The 23,490-nt window shown below is 42.2% G+C and overlaps 1 protein-coding gene across 1 annotated transcript; it reads right to left on the bottom strand.

Moving 5' to 3' along the window:
* Positions 1-3,145: 3,145 nt before the first annotated feature.
* Positions 3,146-23,243, bottom strand: morn5 (MORN repeat containing 5). The gene is made up of 5 exons (XM_085965716.1): positions 23,133-23,243; positions 11,465-11,612; positions 11,102-11,210; positions 10,552-10,683; positions 3,146-4,398 (listed from the first exon to the last, which is right to left on the bottom strand). The coding sequence occupies exons 1-5, from the start codon at positions 23,177-23,179 to the stop codon at positions 4,289-4,291; spliced, it is 546 nt and encodes a 181-aa protein (XP_085821842.1). The 5' UTR covers positions 23,180-23,243; the 3' UTR covers positions 3,146-4,288.
* Positions 23,244-23,490: the final 247 nt, after the last annotated feature.

Raw genomic sequence — 23,490 nt, 5'->3', positions numbered from 1 at the left:
TCACACTTACCTATATTGCAATTAATTTGCCATTTACACACCCATCCTGCAAGTTTGTTAACATCTTCTTGTATTTTGTTGCAGTCTTCTTCAGTATTAACTATACCCCCAATTTGGTGTCATCTGCAAATTCCTATCAATGGCAGAATTAGTTCAACCAAATGAATAATACCAGTTGACAGAAATCAACTAAGTTCGTTGCAATAATTCTTTTATGTTTCGTATAATTTTGGCTGTAAACTTTTGGCAATAACTTAGAATCTTTTTCAAGCATTGTTTAATAGAATTTATTCCCTGAAATGGGTTGGCTTCTGACAATTCACAGAAGTGAAAATGCTTAACTATAAAGGTTGTAACAACATTAATTATATAGAGGATGGTGGTAATGTTAAAAGGCCTTTGCAGCAATTGACATTTTGTCAATGTAAAATGTACTTTTCAAGGACTTCCATCAGACAGAAGCCATCGTACACAAGTGTACAAAAGAGCCAAAATGGCCACAGCAGAATAGCTATAATATTGATCGGTGCATTCCTTTCATTTGTCATTAAACCTTGCATTATTATTATAATAATATTAAATAGAGTGCTTGCACATAAAGCAACATTGATCATTATATTGATTGCTATAGTTTAAAAAGGTGAAATTAAAGTTTGGTCAACTCAAATAAATATAGGTCATCATGGGCACTCTCACATCTGAAAGATTTAATTTAATGTTGGACTAAAAGTGAACTTTCCAGCCCACCCCATCCTCTCAGTCCTTGCCATCCAGGCAATTTCTTTTTCTCTTTCATTTTCCACCATTCAGTTAAATTAACTACCCACTCTAACTGCACAAATGACAGAACATTGATTTTCATTATTGATGCTTTACAACATATGATTCTATTGTTTCGCCAGAACTCTTCATTTGATTCCCAATGGGCAATACTTATGTCTGAATCCTAGCGATCAAGTAGAAACTTTAACTCCAGTTATGCTACACATTTGCATTTCCAGCAAACATGGTCAATTAGCACCAAATATTTTTTGAGTATAAATTGTGCAAGTATTTGTTTTGGTTAAAAGAAAAATGGAGAATGCTGCAAATATGAAATAAAGACTGAGGATTCTGGTGCTGTAACTCAGGTCAGTTAGCATTGGGAAGAGAAAGATAGGTTAACGTTTCGACCAAGGCCTTTCACCAGAAGATCCGATGACAGTCCTACCCGAACAGATGCTGACTTATCTGTCCATTTCCAGCATTTTATGTTTATTCGCTGTGACGATAGGTTTTATTAAAACCCGCACCTCTTTATAATGAATGGAGTTGGCCTGGCTTGGATGCAGATTTGCATCAGGCTGCTCAAACTGAATGATGGTAATCTTCTTATGCTTTGTGCAATTGAAGAAAAAAAAACCCCGCTCACATTGGGCTGAGAATTTAATGCCATGTGGTGCATGAGCTAAACCAAGCCACGTAAAACCTTAGGAGAGCTTGGGCTCAGATCATTCAGATCCAAATCATAAATGTGATTGACGTACCCTTAGAGTATTTAAAAATAGCCCCTATAGAAGTTATCGTTGTTGCACTCATCATAAAATAAAGAAATTAAGAGATTTCAAACCTGAGCGTATTTACATTGATTGCGCAGGACTGTGATTTAAAGCTCTAGTATATTACAGGAAGCAATTTCAAATCTGGAACAAATAGTACCCTTTGTTTTATTTATACAATGTACAATTACTGACATAATAAATCCTCTAACAACAGATCCTAGTTTATAAAAATAATAATTTGAGGAGGAGGGAACTTAAATTGCATTGAACTGTGTTATTTACTGCCATTTTGATAAATGTTAATAGTCTTATTAAAAACTGCTTCATGTCCAGAAGTTTGAATGAATTATGTCCCTTAAAAAGATTTTTTTCGTTAAACAGTGAAGGGTTTCTAGAGGGCAACTGTTTTGGATCAATAATTTTCCTCTGCAGTCTTTTAAATATATCCTGTGGGTGACACTTGTTGTGCGATCCTTAAATGTTTGTATTTGTGACTCCGCAGTGAAATTCTTGCCACAGGTGCAGTACAGTCATTCTGGTGTACAGTATATAGGTTCACTGCTTTGGGGAGCAGAGAAAGTCTCAAGTCTGTAAATACTGTGGATCTAAGCTGCTGATTTAAACTAAAGCCCGCCTCCGACACCTTGCTTATTTGGATATTCTCCATGTATCGGCTTGCGTAATGTTTAGACTAAGCAACTGTGGTAGGCATCACAATCTGCCAAATCCTGCGGTCACCCATAATCCCAAAACCGCAAGTTTTCCAGAAGTGGTCACTGGATAGCAATAACCATGACTGTTTATTTCCCCCTCCCAAAGCTCTGGGGGCATTGCGGCCAATTGCACTGCCCTTACTGCTACCCCAGCTCAGAAGTTACAGGGTCCGAATGTCCAATGCCTCCGTTTACGCTAGAAAATGGGGCGGTAGGCAAATGATTTTTAAAAATTTTCTGACTCGATTGTCGAGGGAGCCTCGATCCAACGCTCCTGCTCGAAACAAGCATAATCCTTGTTTCAATATTTAAATTGGGTTCTTGGCCCGTTATCAGACCCCAAAGCGATTTACGTGGACCAATGGGTAGGCCGGCACCACGCATGTTCCGCTGGGTGCTCCTTGGCCAACCAGTGGTCCTTAAAAAGACCCACTCCAAAAATGGTCAAATTTTTATTCCTTTCATTTTTGTGGGGCCAGGAGGAACAGTCTTGCTCCTCCTGGCCCCACAAGACTACACTGGCCTGCTGCCAGTCCCTGCGCATGATCCCCCGGGATCGCCTCCCCTTCTCCAGCTCCATACTGTCTGCCAGCACGGCCCAGGAGCTGGCCCATTTCCCGCTCTCTCCAACCTGCAAGATGCCTTGGAGCTCGCAATCGGTGCTTGCAAGGCAGCTCGCTGCTGCGATCGGGCGGGTAGCGCGGTTGAAACACTGGCCGCTCACTTGATTACCGCAGCGAACCAAAACTGGCCCCACCGTCTGTCTAATCCTTTCAGAGTTGACCTGATTCTTCCTTTGCAGATGACCAAAACAGAACCTGCAACATTAGAGTCCTGAGAGGAATCAGAGGACGAGGGAACACAATCACACACTGACACTAACACATTAGAAACGTTTCAGTGTCCATTTATTGCTTTTATTTCCAAAATGAAATGAGCTAGGATTAACTTCCTGCCCTAAGAATCAACATTCTTCCATTTTTGTGACCGACATGGAACACTAACAGGTTTATAATATAAATAATTTAGTACAGCTGCACTCTTCTAAATTCAGGACTGACAAAGGGTGTAATGTGAGTCATTATGTTTCTTAGCCAAGTAGCTTGAGAACCTTTTGTTGGGATACATAAGACTAGAAAAGGCTTGTGTATCCCAATAAGCAGTCCTGAAAGATTATCAGCTCCTGCCTGTCGAAGGTGTTACACTAATAGTTACAATTTACAAATACAATAACATTCAATTAGCTGAGCAACTATAGCAAGATGTAATTGTATATCTGCTTTAACATAGAGGTTATAACATTCAAATTTACAAAGTCATAAGTATCTTTCCCATTCCCCCACAAAAACTTCTGTAAGTTGTATTTGAATTACTTTTTACTGGTAAACAGTAGTCAGGTGTATGTGACTTATGTAAACCACAGAAGCACAACAAACTTTCCACCTCATATTCGTATCTATAAAACGGAGTAGCTATCCTTAACTAATACCAGGAAAATATTCACAGCATTTAAAGACAGTATTCCAAACCAAAACTACAATCCACAATCATGAATCTCAGAAGGTAAAAGTCACGATCATAGCATTCAGTTGGGGACTGCATTTGGCTTAAATTGGTAATCCTGTATATTAGTACTGTAATAATAAGCTACCTTAGGTTGGCCAGATTGGGGATCAACTACAACTTTAGCAGAACAGGTTTATATAATATATATTATATACATATATCTATATCTCAAGGGCACATGTACACATTAGTATGAACACTACTCCATTTACTTTCTGGACGTGTACTAATCAGCATATGCCAGATCAAAACTGTTCAGTACAGTTATCAGAACAGAAAAATGTGAAATTGAAGAAATTATGAATCATATCTTACATGAAGTATGTGCAGAAAATAAAGAATTGAGGAAGCTGTGCGAGAAGCATTTAAATTCAACAAATTCTGTAAGGTTCGTTACGTAATGCAAAACACCAAAGGAATGAGGATACAGTGAGGTATTAGCATGGGTACCACAAAGCTCAGCCCCAATCACGAGGGGTATCTTGGTAGTTGTTGCTGGTGCAGTTCAGGTCGGTATCCAGTTATCTCATCCCAACCCTTCTGACAGGTCCTGACTATCCATTCATGCTCATCATCATCTGAAAATACAGACAGACATTTTCTTGTAATTTGTCAGATGAAAATGGAATTTTGCCAGTAAAGTTCAGGCTGCAGCAAGCTGCAATTAGATTTAAATTGACTCAATCCTTCAGACCCAAACATTTGTATTTTTTGCATGTGCAATCAGGGAAGGTTCCAATGATGCACTCTTTGTTATTTTATGACTTACGATGGGCATCATGTCAGACCACCACCTCCTTGTTACATCAATTACATCTGCTAACGTGCATTTTTTTGTTGCATATACCATTCTGCTCAGGGTGGCCATGGACTGTATTATAATAGTGGCTGATAAACATATTTCGGCTTCAGCAGAACCCTGTAAGATAATTGCAGTAGGTTTTATGCCTAATTTGAATCAGTGCAGCTGCAACCTCTTCAGTGGTAACCCATGAAACAAGATGAACTGGCCTATTGTCATGAACAAGGCTTAAATCCTTCCCTGATTGTTCATAATTGGTGACGATGGCCTTAACAGCCACTTGACTAGCCTTTTCACACTCTACCTGGCTGTGTGGCCACCAAATTAAATCCCAGATGCCCAGGCTGATTCCTGCCAGCTGCATGGAAGCTAACTACTTTCTCTTATTCTCTCTCGCCCTGTGACACTGGGTCAAACTCAAGAAACACATTTTATCACTTTTTAAAGCACAATTAATCCTTGTGGTTTCATTCGTACCAGCTACCAGCTAACTATAATTACCATTTAGCTTAGCTGCAATTGTTTGCATATGGTAATTAAAGCTTAAATACAATTGCTCTGCATATTCTCACCTTTTATATAATTTATTCTTTGAGGCAGCAGCTACATTTTCCCTTTTTAACATAACACAACTCTATAATCAACTGGAAATTGTTATTTGGCTGGGATTTGATCATTGGCACGATCTCAGTCTTACCATTTTAACTTTGCAAAGGAAGTCATTCAATATTTTAATATATTTTTCAAACATTTGGGTAAATAATGTTATCAGAGCATATATATCTGATACAAGACTTTGAATATAATCAGTGTGTATGATTTGCTCTTTTAATTATATCATAAAACACACTCTTTATAATGTATAGTTTTTCCAGAACAGTGTTAAAGGGCAGGACTAGTGTAAAAGCAAACTTTTACTTTTCCATGAAACATTCTGATTAAGTTCATTTTATGATTTAACAAGTGGCAGAGAACACTACTGTACTATATCCCAGTACTTAGGCCCTAAAGGTTCATTTTTTCAGTGCAGTAATTTTAGTGCTAAAGTAGATGTAAGTATAAAATGGTGCTCCCTTTTATGCTTGTGTCTACTTTTTCTCTAATATTAGCGATAGGATAAAATATGTCCCTTAGTACCTTCTGCAAAATATAATATGCATTTGCATTTTCAATGTCTAATGCTACATTTTGTATTACAGCACGGTTATTGCTAGCAGGCCTGAACTCCCACTCCTGCACCGTTACACCTGGAGACCCAAGGGTCTATCCTTAGCCCCCTCCTATTTCTCATCTACGTGCTTCCCCTTGGCAACATCATTCAAAAACACATCAGGCTCCACATGTACGCTGATGACACCCAGCTCTACCTCACCACCACCTCTCATGGCCCCTCCTCTGCTCTGATTTGTCACGCTGCTTTTCTGACATCCAGATGAGCAGAAATTTCCTCCAGCTAAATATTGGGAAGGCCGAAGCAATTATCTCGGCCGCCACCACAAACTGCGTTCCCTAGCCACCAACTCCATCCCGTTACCTGGTCACTGTCGGAGGCTGAAACCAGACCGTTCGCACCCTTGGCATCCTATTTGACCCTAAGGTGAGCTTCCGACCCAATATCTGCTCCATCACCAAGACTGCCTACTTGCACCTCCGTAACATCGCTCGTCTCTGCCCTGCCTCAGCTCATCTGATGCTGAAACCCTCATCCATGCCTTGGTTACCTCTAGACTTGACTATTCCAACGCTCTCCTAACTAACCTCCCATCTTCCACCCTCCATAAACTTGAGCTCCTCCAAAACTCTGCTGCCCATGTCCTAATTCACACCAAGTCCCGTTCACCCATCACCCCTGTGCTCGCTGACCTACATTGGCTCCCAGTCTGACAACACCTTGATTTTAAAAAGCTCATCCTTGTTTTCAAATCCCTCCCCATCTCTAATCTCCTCCAGCTCTACAACCCACCGAGATCTCTGCGCTCCTCCAAATCTGGCCCCTTGTGCATTCCCGATTTTAATCGCTCCATCATTGGCAACTGATCCTTATTCCCTCTCTGAACCGCTCCACCTCTCTTTCCTCCTTTAAGCCACTCATTTAAACCGACCTCTTTGACCAAGCTTTTGGTCACCTGTCCTAATATCATCACCTTATGTGGCTCGGTGTCAAATTTTGTTTGATAACGCTTCTGTGAAGCGCCTTGGGATGTTTTACTATGTTAAAAGCACTATATAAATGGAAGTAGTTGTTGTTGTGTGAGGGCAATGCTGCAGCACTACTGCTTATGATTTCATACAGTATCATCTGGAAATCCCTCCCCCTCACATTGCTGTGGCACAGTGCCCAAACCCAATGAAAATTCATTGTCAGTAATTGTGAACACTAAAAAAAAATTAAATACTGGTCTGATCTGGAGGAGGGTCTAAAACAAGAGACTGCAGATATTTTGGTTGGGAGCATTTTACGTAAATAAGCACCATGCTATCTACAACACAGTGTACTGTAGGTATCCTCTACTTGCCAACTAGGGTTTGTGGGATAACACATAAGACAGCAGCATAATATTGTGCTTATTGTGCAACATTGTGCTGTTAACTCTAGCCATGTTGTTCTGCTACCATGCTCACATTGATTCAAAAGTGGCAATATAACTCAGGAAACAAGATGTGTGCACAAATGCACAGTATTGCTTTATCACTGGGCAACTAGCAGTGTCTGCTGGCTGTGCATTACACTATACATGTTCTAGTCTCAGACATCTTAAAACAGCTAGGAGTGATCACTATTTCACATTCTGTTTTGCCCCATCTATCAATACCTTATGCCTTAAACAATAGTGGGAACTTTATCGATAGAGAATGACTGAACACAGAAGTTTTCAAGAAACAACATATCAACCTCTATTTGCTGCTATTCCAAGCGGAGATATTCGAGAAATGAAAACCAGCCCCTTGGTTACCAACATAGCTTATCTGGCTCTCAGATCCACTTCCAGTTATTGTGGGATTATAATTGTTGGAACCGATGCTAAGAAATACCCAAGTCATGCAGTACCAGATGTAAGTGAAGTCAACACTTGACTAATTTAGAGAAAAACTGGTATCCCTCTTAAATGGTGCAAAAAGGTAATCAGTTAAAGTACCTTACAGTAATAAAGATCAAAAACTAGTCCTTTAAAATGCGTATCTTTTCTGTAATAAAGATAAGGTAGGGAGTTCGGGAGGTCTGGTAATACAAGCAGTTTATTTCAGACTATAAGATGAAGTTCCATAGTTGAATGCTCTTTGTGTTTTCCCATTTTAGACCAGTGAGGTTTGTCAGCCCTTGGTGAGATAGGACACAGTTTGTACAGAGTGTTTCAGGGGAAGTAAGTGGAAAGCTGACATAATGCAATCCATCCCACCTGAATTGTGCCTCTTGTTGCTGTTGATGGGTGGCATTAACAGCAACCACAGATCATCTGCCCTCTGGGACGAAGATGCAGAATGTGCAACACCAATGTAGGGGGAAAAATCAAGTGGGAAAAACAGAGAATGGGCACAAATAACATTTAAGAATATATTACTTACTCCTAGAAATCTGGGACTCTTTGAAATATCTGGGCACACAAACTCTTGTAAATTATTTCAAACACTCAGAATGGCCCCTGAGTATTAGACAATTATCTTTGTGCATCTTTGTGCATCCTTTTAATTATTTGCCACATAAAACTTTTAGGAACTTTCAGTATTTTAATGAGAATTTACATCGACTGTGAGTTGCTTTGTGTGCAATGGCCCAGAATTTGCTGGAGTGGGGCTTCTCACGGCGTGCCCTGGCGGACTTGTTCCTGCACACTTCAGATTTCCCCACAAAGTTGCTGGAAGTGCAAGTTGATAACAGTGCAGCAAGGGCAACAGGTCCCTTAGTGAAGGGTGAAACCAACAGTGTATCTCCTTAACCAATGAGATTTAAGGATTGAGAAATAAAGAGGGAAGGTCTGAGAAGGAAGATGAATTAGAGTGGGTTAATTAATGTCAAATGAAGTACAGAAGAGAAATAAAGAGAGGGAAAGCAAGATTGGATTAAGGGAGAGAGAAAAAAGAGGCAAAAAGGAAAAATAGGGAAAAAAATTAAATCTCCCAACAACAATTCACTACCTGAAGGAATGAGACTCCACACTTTTAATTGTTCACTTTCTGGGCAAGTGAGGTTGATTGGCAGTCATTAATAATTATCACATCGTTAAAGGTACTTACACTGTTAATTATTAGGTTCAACTTTCTGTGGTGAGTTTAGAACACAAGAACATAAGGATTAGGTGCAGGATTAGGCCATACAACCCCTCGAGCCTGCTCTGTCATTCAATAAGAGGCAATGAATGTGCAAATGTAGCAATTTCATGAAATTCACGAGGACGTTAAGGGCGAGATGCCGTTTTCACGAAGCAAATGGCAGAGCTGCGCAAATCGGCCAGCAACTTGTGGCAAGTCATAATTCACGGGGTATCTCTTCCCACCACAAGTTACTGGTCGATTTGCATATTAATAATGGCATGCGTTGTTCACACGCCGTTATTATTTCAGCAAATTCTGGGCCAATGTGTTTATCTCAGTCCCTGTACTTGTTTTAATTGTCAAACTTGAGGTGGGAATATTCTTTAGATTTTCACTTGCATTTAAAAGTAGTCACATTCTTAAATTAGTATTCTACATTTTAAATAAACATGAAAAACAAAGAGAGTTCCATTTTTAATGGAGGTGCTACATATTAGTAAACTCTGCTCTTTCCTCATCAAGAACAAATTAAGCACAGGATTGCCAAAGGAGGGACTGTTTTACACCCTGTTTATCAGTGAAAAAAACACCATTCTCTACAGAGAACATTCAAGCACATGGGTTAAAGGCCGAGAAACCTGTGCATCCTTTAAAGCCACTCCCAGACCTAAGAGAGACACAGCAGCACTTTCTGCTAACCTGTCTGGTCTTTTGAGTTGAGTAAAGAGTTTCCTGAATGTTTCCTACCATCTGCTTTTGCTAGCTTCAAGCCCTGGCCAGAAGCCTTGGTGTTTCCTGTCCCTTCCTGCAATGTCTACACAGAAGTAGCTCTAGGTCTGTCCCTTTTATCCCAGCCTTCTTCCTCGGTTCCTCCTGCCTGCAGCTGTTCATTTACTCTTCCTCTACAGCCCTGGCCTTCTGGCCCATACTATCTCTCTCAAGGGAATCCAGTTCCTCTGCATATTGGATACCAAATGCCTCTCAATTGTTTTTTTTTCTTGAAGGAAGGTTGTTGGTAATATATCTTTTTTAAAAACGCCCCCGGTGATGGGTTTGACTTTTATAAACTGAGAATAAGCTCAAGAAAGTTTGACGTACAAAATCAAAGTAATCAATTTTTGTGCAGGCAAAAGTAGAGTTATACATGAAACACTGGCAGCTACTTTTGTACATGAACAAGACAGAAATGTCAGAGAGAAAAAACAAGCATCTTATTGGTCATAAAAAAGAATTAATATTTAAAGCACAAAGACTGTTAATTCTGTCTAAACATGCTGTAAGGAGTTGTTAAATTCTGCACATAAGCAGGATTCATTGGACTTATGACATTGCTTTCATTCAGAAATAATTAGATATACTTCAATATTATTCAATATACTTCAGTAATGTTTCAATGTAAAACAGTCAAAATGGCACCAAACTCAAAGTGTTGTGACATTTTGTGTAAAATTTACTATTAATCACAAAAACATGTGATATGTACAGATGTTTATGCATTGAATAGGTGACAAGAAACAAAGAAGCAAGCATGGGGAGTTATTAAGTGACTGATGCCAGTCAAACAATAGATTAAAGAAAAATGTTGAATGCCACAGAGTATTGGTAAAGAAAAGAAACAAATTAGCAGTTCATATTTCAAATCTGCAGATTAGGCTGGATGAGTTTTTAAGAAACTTACCAGTGTTACGAAGAAATGCATGGTTGTAATCAATGATTATTCTGGTTGAAGGGTTATAGAAGCCATCACCACAGTCATAACATCCATCTGGAATTGTTCTTGGAGGATCCAAGTTTGTGAGCTGGGAGCGACCTTAGGCAAGTGCAGAAATATCAACAAATTATAACAACATCCCATATATGTCTTACATATAGGATAATAGATGGATGGCAGTGAGTTCAGCACTAATGCAATCTAGTCTAATTATGTCACAAACCATGAGAGCAAAGCTTGCGTGGTTTATAAAATGTTTCCAAGTCTAATTTAATCCTTAAATACAACTGTTATTCTATATCTGGGTTAATAAATATCCTGAGCATGGTAGAGATGGTATGAGGTAACTGAAAGCGTAGAAGCTATATATCATAATATAGAATACCAGTAATTCCAGTCACATATCAAGAAATAAACTATCATATAGTAATATTTTAGTACATAAATATACTTATTTATCATTTGCTCTTTGCTTTGTGAAATATGATGTATCTTTTGATGCTCTTTTATAACATACCTGCTGGTTTCAATCCGTTACATATTTCAGTGTAAAAGCGCCTGTCATAACCATCACAGTACTCCCAGTCTTCTTCATATTCCAATCCATCTGCAAATATGTAGTTACCCTAAAAGACAAGTGTAGCTAATCAATAAGTGTCAACTACAGGCTGGAAACACTGCAGTGCTGTTAACATCAGAGAAAGATTGCCTGGAGGACGTTTTTGATCCGAAAGAATGAAAGCGTTTAAAATTACTTATCACACAAAGATGTTATTTTTACGACCAACAAACAGTAAAATGCGGGTGAACCAAGTTGAATGATTGTCACACCCAATGAATGACAATATTCTGGTACTGTCTAAAGATATTCAAATCAGACCTCTATTACGACTCCACTGTCCCAGGTGCCTACATATTTGCTTCCATTCGGCAAGTATAAGGTTCCTTTGCCATGAAACATGCCGTCTCTTATTCCTCCCTTGTATCTTGTTTCTGTTGGGAGGGTATACACCCCAAACCCTTCCATCCTGAGAGAAAACAAAAAAACAAGAAGGAGTAAACAAAGAAATAGAAAGCCAAACAAAGAAAAGTTGTATCATTATTGGCTGGCTATTCACAATAACGGGTGGCAGTGAATGTGACAGAATCATTTGTTCCAGTGCGATGTTGCTTGTCTCACATTCATTCAAACTAAACCATTTCTCAATAAAATCACTATAAAAAATAGGTTGGCCATGTTTTCAGTTACTGCTGTTGTGATCTTGTGCAGATTCTGAAGGAGCACTTGCATAGAACTGGCATTATGAATGGGGTCAATTTTAACCCTATCTGTCTGCCAGATACGGGTGGGTAGGCAGTTAAAATCCACCAGATGGCTTACCTGCCAATGTCCCACCTGGATCCCCCCTGCCTTCGATATTAACCGCAGGCGGCAAAGGCGTCTACCTCAGGCTGTTGGGCTCTTTCTTTAAATATACAGATCAGGGTCCGATGATGTTATTGGGCCTGGACCACTATTTTAACTCAGAACTGAGCAGGGCCATTGGTGCAGCTTCTCACCAGTTGAACTCTAGTCAGAAGAGGATCAGAAACAGAAGAGACCATTCAAGTTATGTTTTTTAATTTTCCTTTTGTGGAGCCAGGAGAAGCACGAGTGCTCCTCCAGGCCCCACAAGGAACGCTTAGGCCTCCCCTGCCCTGCACACCCTCCTTCCCTACTGTGAGACCCCACTCTGGAAACCAGGTCTCCACACTTACCGGAGTGCCATCAGGCGGCCAAAGGCTGCCCAAATTTACTCAGGCCAACAGCCGCTTGCAGGCAGATAGGTGGCCAGCATCATGTTAATAAGGCCCGTTCCTTAAAATCGCTGTAGCCTCATTCTGCCACGGGCAGGCAAGAGCATAACTGAAGCCAGCTGGTTCCTGCCAGAAATCTATTGCCAGTTCAATTCCTCTCCCCCCTCCTCTCACCACCCCCATCCCCGCCCCCCCCCCACAAATATGCACTCTCCTTTCACCTCTGTGTTTGAATCCATCCTAAACTAATGGATTGGAAATCTTTTCTCCAAAGCTGCAATGAATAGATGCAGTCGCAACCCTGTTTCTACTGGGTGTGGGCTCACAGTACAAACCTGCCCACAATTTGCTACAGGCTCTTTATATCAAGCTAGGGCTAAAGATTTGAGGTGTGATTTATGGAAAATGTGCACTGGTGAAGAAAGGGATGCTTTCTGAGGTTGGGGTCAAGGCACATTGGCTAGTATTTTCCAATTCTGCCCCAAACCCCAACAGACCTTGTGAGGTCAGGCTAATTCTAATAATTTAGGCCGGCTCCTGCTGGTACTTCTGTCCCCATCTGGTAAAATGGCTTCCCGCCATATTTCCTTCACTCACCCACCCTGAGGCTGACTGAAAAAGGGCAGAAAATGTTTGAAAATTCCAGGCCATTGTTAATTTCCATTAATGTTCATCTGGCATAGCTACGTCAGCACTAACATTCTGACATCCCTTTCTTCGATGGACACAAAAACTCATCAAAAAAGTTGTGTATCTAAAAAGTTCAATAAATGGAAAATTAATATAAACGCGATTATCAAAATGTCAGAAATGTTGGTCTGAATTATCTAACAGTGCTCACCGTTATTTCCATGGAATTCAGACACCAACTTCTGGCGACCGCACACGGAAATCAGGAAATTGTCCGCGATGCCCTGCTCCTCCAAAAACTGCACAAGAATGGTATCTCAGTGTCTGATTCACCTTTCAAATACACTGAACATTGTGAAGTTCCTGTACTTACCTCATAGATATTGACTAAACTCGCCAAAGTTAGGGCTTGTCCATTCCAGTGTAAGTACCCTTTCAATGGCTTAATTACTGCCAAACAACCTCTCTAACACTGAAAATGAACTTTTACAAGTGTGGAGTTTCATTCCTTCAGATTTTAATTGTTGGAGAGTAAAAAAAATCTTTTTTTTAACTTTTTCTTTGTCTCTTTTATCTCTCTTTCTTAATCTAATCTTTCTTTCCCTCTCTTTATTTTGCTTTCTGTACCTGATTTGGCATTGAATTCGATATTCTAACTGATACTTCCTGGTCCAGACTCTGCGCTGCTAATTAATGATTCTCCAATCTGACTGGTTAATGAGATACACAGTTGCTTGCCCTGTTCACACAGGTCCCAGATGCCCTGTAGAGGGTGCTGCATTTTTTGGACAGGCACTTCCAATACAAAGTCCATAGAAAGTCTATGGGCTGGTGCCATTCATTGGCCGCTGACCGCAAAATCCGGCCCAATAAGTAGGAGCTGACAATAAATTGTTGGCACTGGATTTTTACTCACTACCGGAAACATTAAAAAGATGTGATATTCCCCCGATAGGTGCACTCCTTTCAGTGGATTCTTTCCAATACCAATTCTTATTGCCAGATAAATAGAGTCATAAAGTCATAGAGTTATACAGCACAGAAAGAGGCCCTTTGGCCCATCGTGTCCGCGTCGGCCATCAAGCCCTGTCTATTCTAATCCCATTTTCCAGCACTTGGTCCATAGCCTTGTATGCTATGGCGTTTCAAGTGCTCATCTAAATGTTGAGTTTTTTAATTATGTTGATTCCATATCATACACAACACATCCTAGTACAATAGCAAAATACTGCGGATGCTGGAAATCTGAAATAACAACAGCAAATGCTGGAAACATGCAGCAGGTCAGGCAGCATCCGTGGAGACTGAAACTGAGTTAACGGGCTCGACTTTAATAGCCCTGAGGAGGCGGGTTTGGAGGTGGGTTGGCAGTGAAAATCGGAAAAAATGGGTCGGGCTGCAAACCTGCCTCGATCCCGCCCCCACGCGATTTTCGTGAGTGTCGGGTCAGCCGCACCCGAACTGACCCAACTGGAAACAGTGGGACACGTAGTTAAGGCAGTTAACAGCCTGTTAACTGCCTTGCTAATCCTATTTTTATAGTAGTTTCTAATTTTCGTGCTTCTGGCTCCTGTTTCCCGTCTTGTCAGAAACATGCCAGCTGCAAGGAGATGGGTTTCTCGAGGACATGAATTGTAGTCATTGATGCAGAACTTTAAAAGCGCTCCTGAAACATGGCTGACATTCAAATGCAACAACTTTATTGTTGGAGGTTTGGGATAAGATTTTGCAAATCTACTGACCTTGTGACTGTTCAAGCTGTCACCCGTCTGCAGTGTGACCTGATTGGAATAATTTCAGGCCACTTTGAGTGTGCGCTTGCAAGCTTCTTGCCTCAACTGAAGTCTATAGCAACGGGATGGGAACCATTTACATCCTCTCATCCTGGTCATCAGATTCGGAGGAAGAGCAGCCGCGGCAGCTCCACAACCAGCCACAACAACAGCACCAGGAGCGCCAACCTCCTCCACACCCACCTGATGATGCACAGGGCGGAGGGCCTCAGCGCAGGGCTGCACCACGCCGCAGGAGATACCCCCAACACAGGGTTTACAGGCAGAGGATCAGCTTCCTCAGCAGGACTGAGCAGCAGTGCCAAAGGAGGCTGAGACTTTCGAGAGAGGTAGTCGTTGACATCTGCGCAATGCTGCACCAACACCTGGAGCCCAGAGGATCGTGTGGACACTCCTTACTAGTGGCTGTCAAAGCCACCACCGCACTTAACTTCTTTGCTTCGGGCTCCTTCCAGGGATCAGCTGCAGACATCAGTGGCATCTCCCAGTCGGCCACACACACCAGCATCACACAGGTCACCGATGCCCTTTTTGCAAAGGCCCACAATTACATCTACTTCTCTACGGATGGCCCAAGTGTGCGGCCAATATGGCAGGCTTGCCAATGGTGCAGGGTGTCATAGACTGCGCACATGTAGCCATGAGAGCCCCCTATCACCTATCACAACCCAGCTGTATTTGTCAACCACAAGGGATTCCACTCCCTGAACGTCCAGCTGGTGTGTAACCACAGGAAGATCATCATGCATGTTTGCACAAAGTAGCCTGGCAGTTGCCATGACTGCTTCATCCTGCGCCAGTCTACTGTGCCTCAGTTCTTCCATCCGCCAACCCAACTTTCCGGATGGCTTCTTGGCGACAAGGGCTATCCCCTGAAAAAGTGGCTTATGGCACCGATGAGGAGGCCATCAAACGAAGCTGAGGAGCGCTACAATGTGAGCCACATTTCCACCAGAAGCATAATAGAGCAAACCATTGGCTTGCTCAAAATGCACTTCCGATGTCTGGACACATCTGGTGGAGCCTTGCAGTATGCACCAGCCAGGGTGTCCAGAATCGTCATGGTCTGCTGTGCCCTGGACAACATCGCACAGCAGCACGGCTTAGTGCTGCCGGACGAACAAGTGGCTCAGCACAGAGCCTCCTCGGAGGAAGAGGAAGAGGAGGAGAACGAGGAGGAGGACGGGGAACGACGCCTTGCGGGGCCGGATGTGGCCAATCCAGCAGCACGCGACCACATTGCTGGCCGTCAGGCAAGGGCTGCACTCATCCATGCCAGATTCGAGTAAGCTTACACTTCAACCACAGGTGGCTTGCACATGGAGATGAATATAAGTCCAACATTCTCAAATCCCCAGGCATCATCTGTCCAACAAACGGTGGTTTGCGCTCAGTGTCACCACCAACAGTCTACATGGAATTCTCCCTGAGCCCTCACTCTTGAACTTCCATTTCCCAGACACAGAGGCCACACTTTAGGTGATCTCAGCAGATCATTAAACCTTTTTTGCCACTGAACCCAAGTGCGTCTGCACACAGACCTCGAACTCACCTCCTCAGCAATTTGCAGCCAAGTTGCCTTGCTTTGCTGAGGAGGCCTCCTCCTTCCATTTCCAGGGAAGAGGACCTCCTGCTGTCCTGTCACTGTTGCCTCACAGTGCCAGGGACCCGGGTTCGAATCCGGCCTCGGGTGACTGTCTGTGTGGAGTTTGCACATTCTCCCCGTGTTTGCGTGGGTTTTCTCCGGGTGCTCCGGTTTCCTCCCACAGTCCAAAGATGTGCGGGTTAGGTTGATTGGCTATGATAAATTGACCCTTAGTGTTAGGGGGACTAAATACGTGGGGTTACGGAGATAGGGTGGGATATGTGTTGGTGTAGGGGTTACGGGGATCGGGTGGGATATGTGTCGGTGCAGGCTCGATGGGCCGAAATGGCCTCTATCTGCACTGTGGGGTGTCTGTGATATCTGTGAACTCCCTCCACAAGATCATGGAGGGAGCCTTCATTGAACCTGGGTGCAGCCTTAGATTTTGGCGCTGCCATTCCTGCAGCAGCCTGCACTTTTAACAGAAAAAAGCTATTGCTTCTGCAAAGGGGACATGGCCCCTTTAAACCTTTACTGAAACAATGCGTCACCAGAGGCGAGAACCTGACACTCTGCAAGCAATTGCCTGGAGGGACCCGCACATCGGCCGTAACGAGGCCAATCAAGCTAAAATCTCATCTGCAGGGCGGCAGCAACTGGGAGCAGGTCTAGAAGATGGCGAGCAGCGGGCCCACCATCAACCCGCCTGCTTCATTAAAATCGAGCCCAACGTTTCAGATCTGTGACCCTTCATCCTAGTACATTAGGTTTCACTTATCACATGTATAAAGAGGATGATAGTGTGGCGGAGCCACCAAGGGTCTCAGAATAATTAGTAATAATCCCTTTAACTACAGTGTAGTGCAGCCGCGGACTGCACCTTTAAACTGCCTGTTAACTGTACTGTACTGTATTTTCCTGCACTACACGTGATGACGTCATGACGCCGATCACGTGACCGCCAGTGACGCGAAGAACGCGATGACGTCATGACGTCAGCTTCCAGAATGTTCCAGCAATCGTCGAGTGCCCAGCAAGCTGTTTAGACCTGTGTACTGTTTCTCCTGTAGTTTCCCTGTTAACTTCGTTGTTCATTAAAACCTGTTGATTTGATTCATCGAGTCGAATACCTTTATTCAGATAGGAACCGCCGTTCCTACAATAGAGTATTTGAACATTGCTCTCGCTAGAAAGGAGAATGATTTGTTGTGATCTAATAGTCTTCAAAATGATGCAGTTGATCATGGCAAATTATTCACATTGACAAAAGGTAACACAAGCTAGGTGATGCACTTCAAAAATCAAGAGAAAATAGGGAATGCAGACAGAACTATTCTACACAAAGGCCAAGATATATTTGGGATCAGTTGCCAGGAAGGTCTTTGAAGAAAAAGTGTAAGTGGATTCAAGAGACAACTGGATATGTTTCTAGGGAAAGAGAGGATTGAGGGATATCGTGAAAAGGTCAACCAGAAAAAGTCAGCCCCAAGTTCAAATAGTCTTTTCATATTACCAAAATTTGCCACATTCATAAACTTAGATTGAACATAGAAAGAACAAGATTGTAAGCAAGATTTAAATCTAACACATCACTAGGTTTTGTAATGCTCTTTATTTTATACACTAGTGAAAGAGGTTGATGCAGACATAATTTTCATCAGTAGATGTCTCTGGTGCAATTGAGAAATAGTAATTTACTGTACAGCATTTTTAAATAGTGCTAATGACATCTAGAGGGTGAAATTCCTCTTTTACCAGAAAACAAAAACACATCTGTTTTTCTTGGTAATTAACAACCTGCCAACAAAATTGAACTCTGAGAAATCACGCTTCAAAGCTCCACGCACTGCAACTTCGCGAGTGATTAACCATGGCCAAAAACAGGCATTCTCCTGGCTTTCATTAAAAGAACAATCTCAGGCCCCCAGTGGCAGCAAGTTGGTACTGCACCAATATTTTTTATTTAGCATGACCGATATTGTTGAACGGTGTTAGTGTCAGCACACAAGAACGTCAACAGTAAAAATGAATGAGAAAGTGTGAAGAAATGAGCAGGCTATTTAAAAAAAGGGCGGAGACTTGTGCAAACTGCCTGGGTTCATGTGACTGTATAAATCACTCGATTTTATTTTTTTGTGATTTATGATTCCACCTGAACCTCCTAAAATGCTACAGGCTTGAACTCACTCTCAGCTATGTGTTGTCTATATAATCAAGATGGTTTCTTATTTGGTGCAGTGGGATTGAGCAACAGTTCAGTAATGTTGTGAAAACTGTGGTTTAAGTCAACTCATTCTAATTCTCTTTAACTTGTATTTTCAAGAGTTTGCATTCATATATATTTTGTGAAGCAATTCTATATTTAAGTACAATTAAGCTTTGCAGAGCACTGATTTGGGACCAACATTTTAACAACAGCATGAGTGCATAATGCATTTATTCTACAAGTTTAGAAAATGTTAGCCAAGAGATTACTGTTGCTGGTATTTGTGTATCAACAATTAACACATTTGCATGACATTTAGCGTTTCACTACTGTGACAGAGGCATTAGCCTGTTTAAAAAATGCTTTAGCCCATTTATTTTAAACTAGTGGATGAAGGAGTGCCGTATAAATATGTTAAGCATGTGCACTCTATTTAACATTTTAATCACATAAAATGGAATTTGGTGCAGTAGGACTAGCCTTTTGCTGTGCACTGAGGTGAATGTGCAGAGGCCTGAACGGTCATACATGCATGGAATCCAGATCAATATCATCACACAGCAAGCTGTTTGAAAGGAATAAAACTTGAGCTCCAGCCTCAGGAGAGGGTAGCCCTGAGGGTAAAACCTATTGGGTGGATTTCCAACAAGGCATGGATGATTTAATGAGCAGGCTTAAAGATGTTTTAGTGAATTAAGTTTTATGATAGAAAACTTATTTTTAGTACTGTATTCGCAGGCACTGACAAAGCCAGATGGCAGCTGAAAGCAGTTTCAAAAAAATATTTTGAGTGATTTAATTTCTTCCCTTTCTCCTTCTTGCAAATTATTTATTGGTAGATTTCTACAGATTTTTCATTGGTAATTTTCCTACTTGCTTTTATAGCAGCATCATTCATTAAACAGTTGCTTTTTTATGAATGTTGGCCTTCGTAGCGAGAGGATTCGAGTACAGGAACAAGGATGTCTTGCTGCAGTTGTACAGGGCCTTGGTGAGACCACACCTTGAGTATTGTGTGCAGTTTTGGTCGCCTTATCTGAGGAAGGATGTTATTGCCATGGAGGGGGGGCAGCGAAGATTCACCAGACTGATACCTGGGATGGCAGGAATGACGTATGAGGAGAGATTGGGTCAATTGGGCTTATACTCGCTGGAGTTTAGAAGAATGAGAGGGGATCTCATTGAAACTTATAAAATTCAAACAGGACGAGACAGACTAGATGCAGGAAGGATGTTCCCGATGGTGGGGGAGTCCAGAACCAGGGGTCACAGTCTAAAGATAAGGGGTAAGCCATTTAGGACAGAGATGAGGAGGAATTTCTTCACCCAGAGAGTGGTGAACCTGTGAAATTCTCTACCATAGAAGGCAGTTGAGGCCAATTCATTAAATATATTCAAGAAGGAGTTAGATATATTTCTTAAGGCTAAAGGGATCAAGGGGTATGGGGAGAAAGCAGGGACAGGGTACTGAATTTGGATGATCAGCCATGATCTCATTGAATGGCGGAGCAGGCTCGAGGGGCTGAATGGCCTACTCCTGCTCCTATCTTCTATGTTTCTATGAATGACACTTGATCCAATCAAAAAAAGTATGCTGGGCTGTATGACATGCACTTTGCACGTGTGAATTGGGGAACATATTAATGAGGAACAGGAGGGAGCAAGGATGGAGTGCTGGGACCACAAGCACAGTCATTAACTCCTTAAATGCTTGAACATTCATTTGTTATGCCAAGGGAATGTAAACTAATTATTTTCCTTCTCCGATGGGCAGAAAATTAGTGGGCTGCAAGCCTGCAACTTGTCAAGGACTTAAGCTCTTAATGTCTGAATAATGTGAGGCGGCAATAAACTGAGCAAATATGATGCTGGGTAATATTGCCAAATCAATTAGTTAAAATTCCAGGAGTTATGCTGGAGCTATATAGTGCTCTGGCAAGGCTGCATCTGGAATATTGAATACAGTTCTGGTCGCTGCAACATAAGGTGGGGATCCAGTCCCTAGAGGCAGTGTAGAGCGGAGCAAGGGAAGGGCTAATAAAACAATTTCATAAACGAAGACTCTACAACCTTGAAAAGGGACATCTCACAGGATATCTTATAGAAGCGAGCAAGACCAGAAGCGAGCGAGACCAGAACTAGAGGCCATAAATATAAGATAGTCACTAATAAATCCAATAGGGAATTCAGGAGAAACGTCTTTACCCAGAGAGTGGTTAGAACGTGGAACTCGCTGCCACAGGGAGTAGTTGAGTGCATCTATGCTATTCGCCTCAAGGGGAAACACATGAAGGAGAAAGGAATGGAAGGCTATATCGATGGGGTTAGATACAGAGGGGTGGGAGGAGGCTCATCTGGAGCATAAACACCAGCATGGATCTGTTGGGTTGAATGGCATGTTTCTGTGCTGTCAATTCTTTGTAATAGAAGTGTATACGATAATTAACAGCATGGAGAAAGTAAATCGCAAACAATACTGTCAGAAATATCAGGGCAGCAGGACAAGATGCAACAGCCACAGAGTCTGAGTTATGAATGGCTAATTTAGGACAGACATTAGAAAGAGGATGAGCAACAGCTGGAACAGCTTCCTGGAAAGGGCGTTGAGGCCAACACACTGGCATCATTTAAGAAACAGCTCGATGCGGGTATCAGAAAACAGTAGAGTTGGTAATTTGGATGGATGAGATCAGATAGCCCAAAGGGCTTTCTTCATCTGAACCCAAGTTGTATAAATTTCCCTTTCTTTCCCTTTATTTTAGTGATTGAGGGCGAATAAAAAAATCATGATTTACTCTAAGAGTTCAAATACCTGTACCATCAAGATCAAATTATAGATTCACTCTGCGCCTTCCATTGTTTTTTAAGTATTTACTAGAATCCCAATAATGAAAACAATGCTTACAGATAAAAATAGTTTTCAAATTATGTTGATTAATTGAAGATGGTAGGAGGGTATTGAAATATCTGTCATCGTTGCGGAATAACACAGTCACACAAGAGTGGAGTAAGGGAATTATGTTGTGGTTGTAAAGAATGTTAAGAATATCAAGAGCCTAATAGATAGACGATAGAATTAAACAGAAAAAAATGCAAATGTTGCGAAGCAGAAAACTCTGGAAATACACAGCAATTCAGTCAGCATCTGAAAGGGCAACAGGTGAAAGGTTTTTTTTCCAGCTGAGTGTCAGCCGCTGGCTCAGTTGGTTACACCCTCGCCTCTGAGTCAGAAGGTTCTGAGTGCAATGTCCCACTCCAGAGACTTGAGCACAAAAATCTAGGCTGTCACTCAAGTGCAGTACTGAGGGAGTGCTGCATTGTCGGAGGTGCCATCTTTCAGATGAGATGTTAAACCGAGGCACCATTTGCCCATCAAGTGGACGTAAAAGATCTCCTGCTCTATTTCGAAGAAGAGCAGGGGCCTATCCTTGGTGTCCTGGACAATATTTATCCTTTAAAAAAAAATTCATTCATGGGATGTGGGCATCGCTGGCAAGGCCAGCATTTATTACCCATCCCTAGTTGCCCTTGAGAAGGTGGTGGTGAGCCGCCTTCTTGAAGTGAATGTTTAAGGTGGTGGATGGGGTGCCAATCAAGCGGGCTGCTTTGTCCTGAATGGTGTCGAGCTTCTTGAGTGTTGTTGGAGCTGCACTCATCCAGGCAAGTGCAGAGTATTCCATCACACTCCTGACTTGTGCCTTGTAGATGGTGGAAAGGCTTTGGGAAGTCAGGAGGTGAGACACTCGCTGCAGAATACCTAGCCTCTGACCTGCTCCTGTTGCCACAGCATTTATGTGTCTGGTCCAGTTAAGTTTCTGGTCAATGGTGACCCCCAGGATGTTGATGGTGGGGGATTTGGCAATGGTAATGCCGTTGAATGTCAAGGGGCAGTGGTTAGACTATCGTTTGTTGGAGATAGTCATTGCCTGGCACTTGTGTGGCGCAAATGTTACCTGCCACTTATCAGCCCAAGCCTGAACGTCGTCCAGGTCTTGTTGCATGCAGGCATGGACTGCTTCATTATCTGAGGAGTTGCTAATGGCACTGTGCAGTCATCAGTGAACATCCCCATTTCTGACCTTATGTTGCAGGGAAGGTCATTGATGAAGCAGTCATCCCTCTATTAATATCACTTAAAACAGATTATCTGGTCATTTATCACATTGCTGTTTGTGGGACCTTGCTGAGCGCTAATTGACTGTCACATTTCCGACATTAAAACAGTGGCTACAATTCATAGAAGTACTTCATTAGCTGTAAAGCACTTTGGGACGTCCGGTGGTCGCGAAAGGCGCTGTATAAATGCAAGGTTTTTTTCTGAAACGTTGATCTGTGTTCAGATGTTGCGGAGTCGTGGCAGGACTTTCTGTTTAAAGAGCAGCCTCCCTCTCCACTTGTGGCTGTCGATGATGTCTCCCTCCCTGGTGAAGGCCAGTGGGGAGGCCCAGGCCCTTTGCATCCCCTTCCCCTTCTCCCAGCGCGTTTCCTTGGTTAAAAATAAGCGGACATTTCAGGCCGGGGATCATTCTTTCCATACCTGCCATTGTGGTAGTCCCCGATGTAGCTGCTGCCGGTGTACTCCATGGTGGCGGCCGCTCTCACACAGGGAGCCGCTGCCCTGGGCCGGCTTCAGCGACAACAATGTCACCCTGGCAACGCCCTTTGACCCCCCCTCCATCCCATCCACCTCCCCTCGTAATGAGAAACAAAAATCTCTCAAAAATATTTACACACAATTAATATTTTAAATGTGTGTGTATATATATATATATATATATATATATATATATAAATAAAATGAAAGCTGAAGGTGGAATTTAAAACAAATTTGTCATTTGGCTCTGATTCAACCAAACTTGCTGGCCGCCAATGATTGACAGTCAGCGTATCCAATC

The sequence above is a fragment of the Somniosus microcephalus genome, chromosome 23 (assembly GCF_052327205.1).
Source record: "Somniosus microcephalus isolate GS21.2 chromosome 23, FLI_Smic_1.0, whole genome shotgun sequence".
Lineage (NCBI taxonomy): Eukaryota > Metazoa > Chordata > Chondrichthyes > Squaliformes > Somniosidae > Somniosus > Somniosus microcephalus.
Note: the sequence above shows the minus strand (reverse complement) of the source record. Positions and strands in the feature narration are given on the sequence as shown.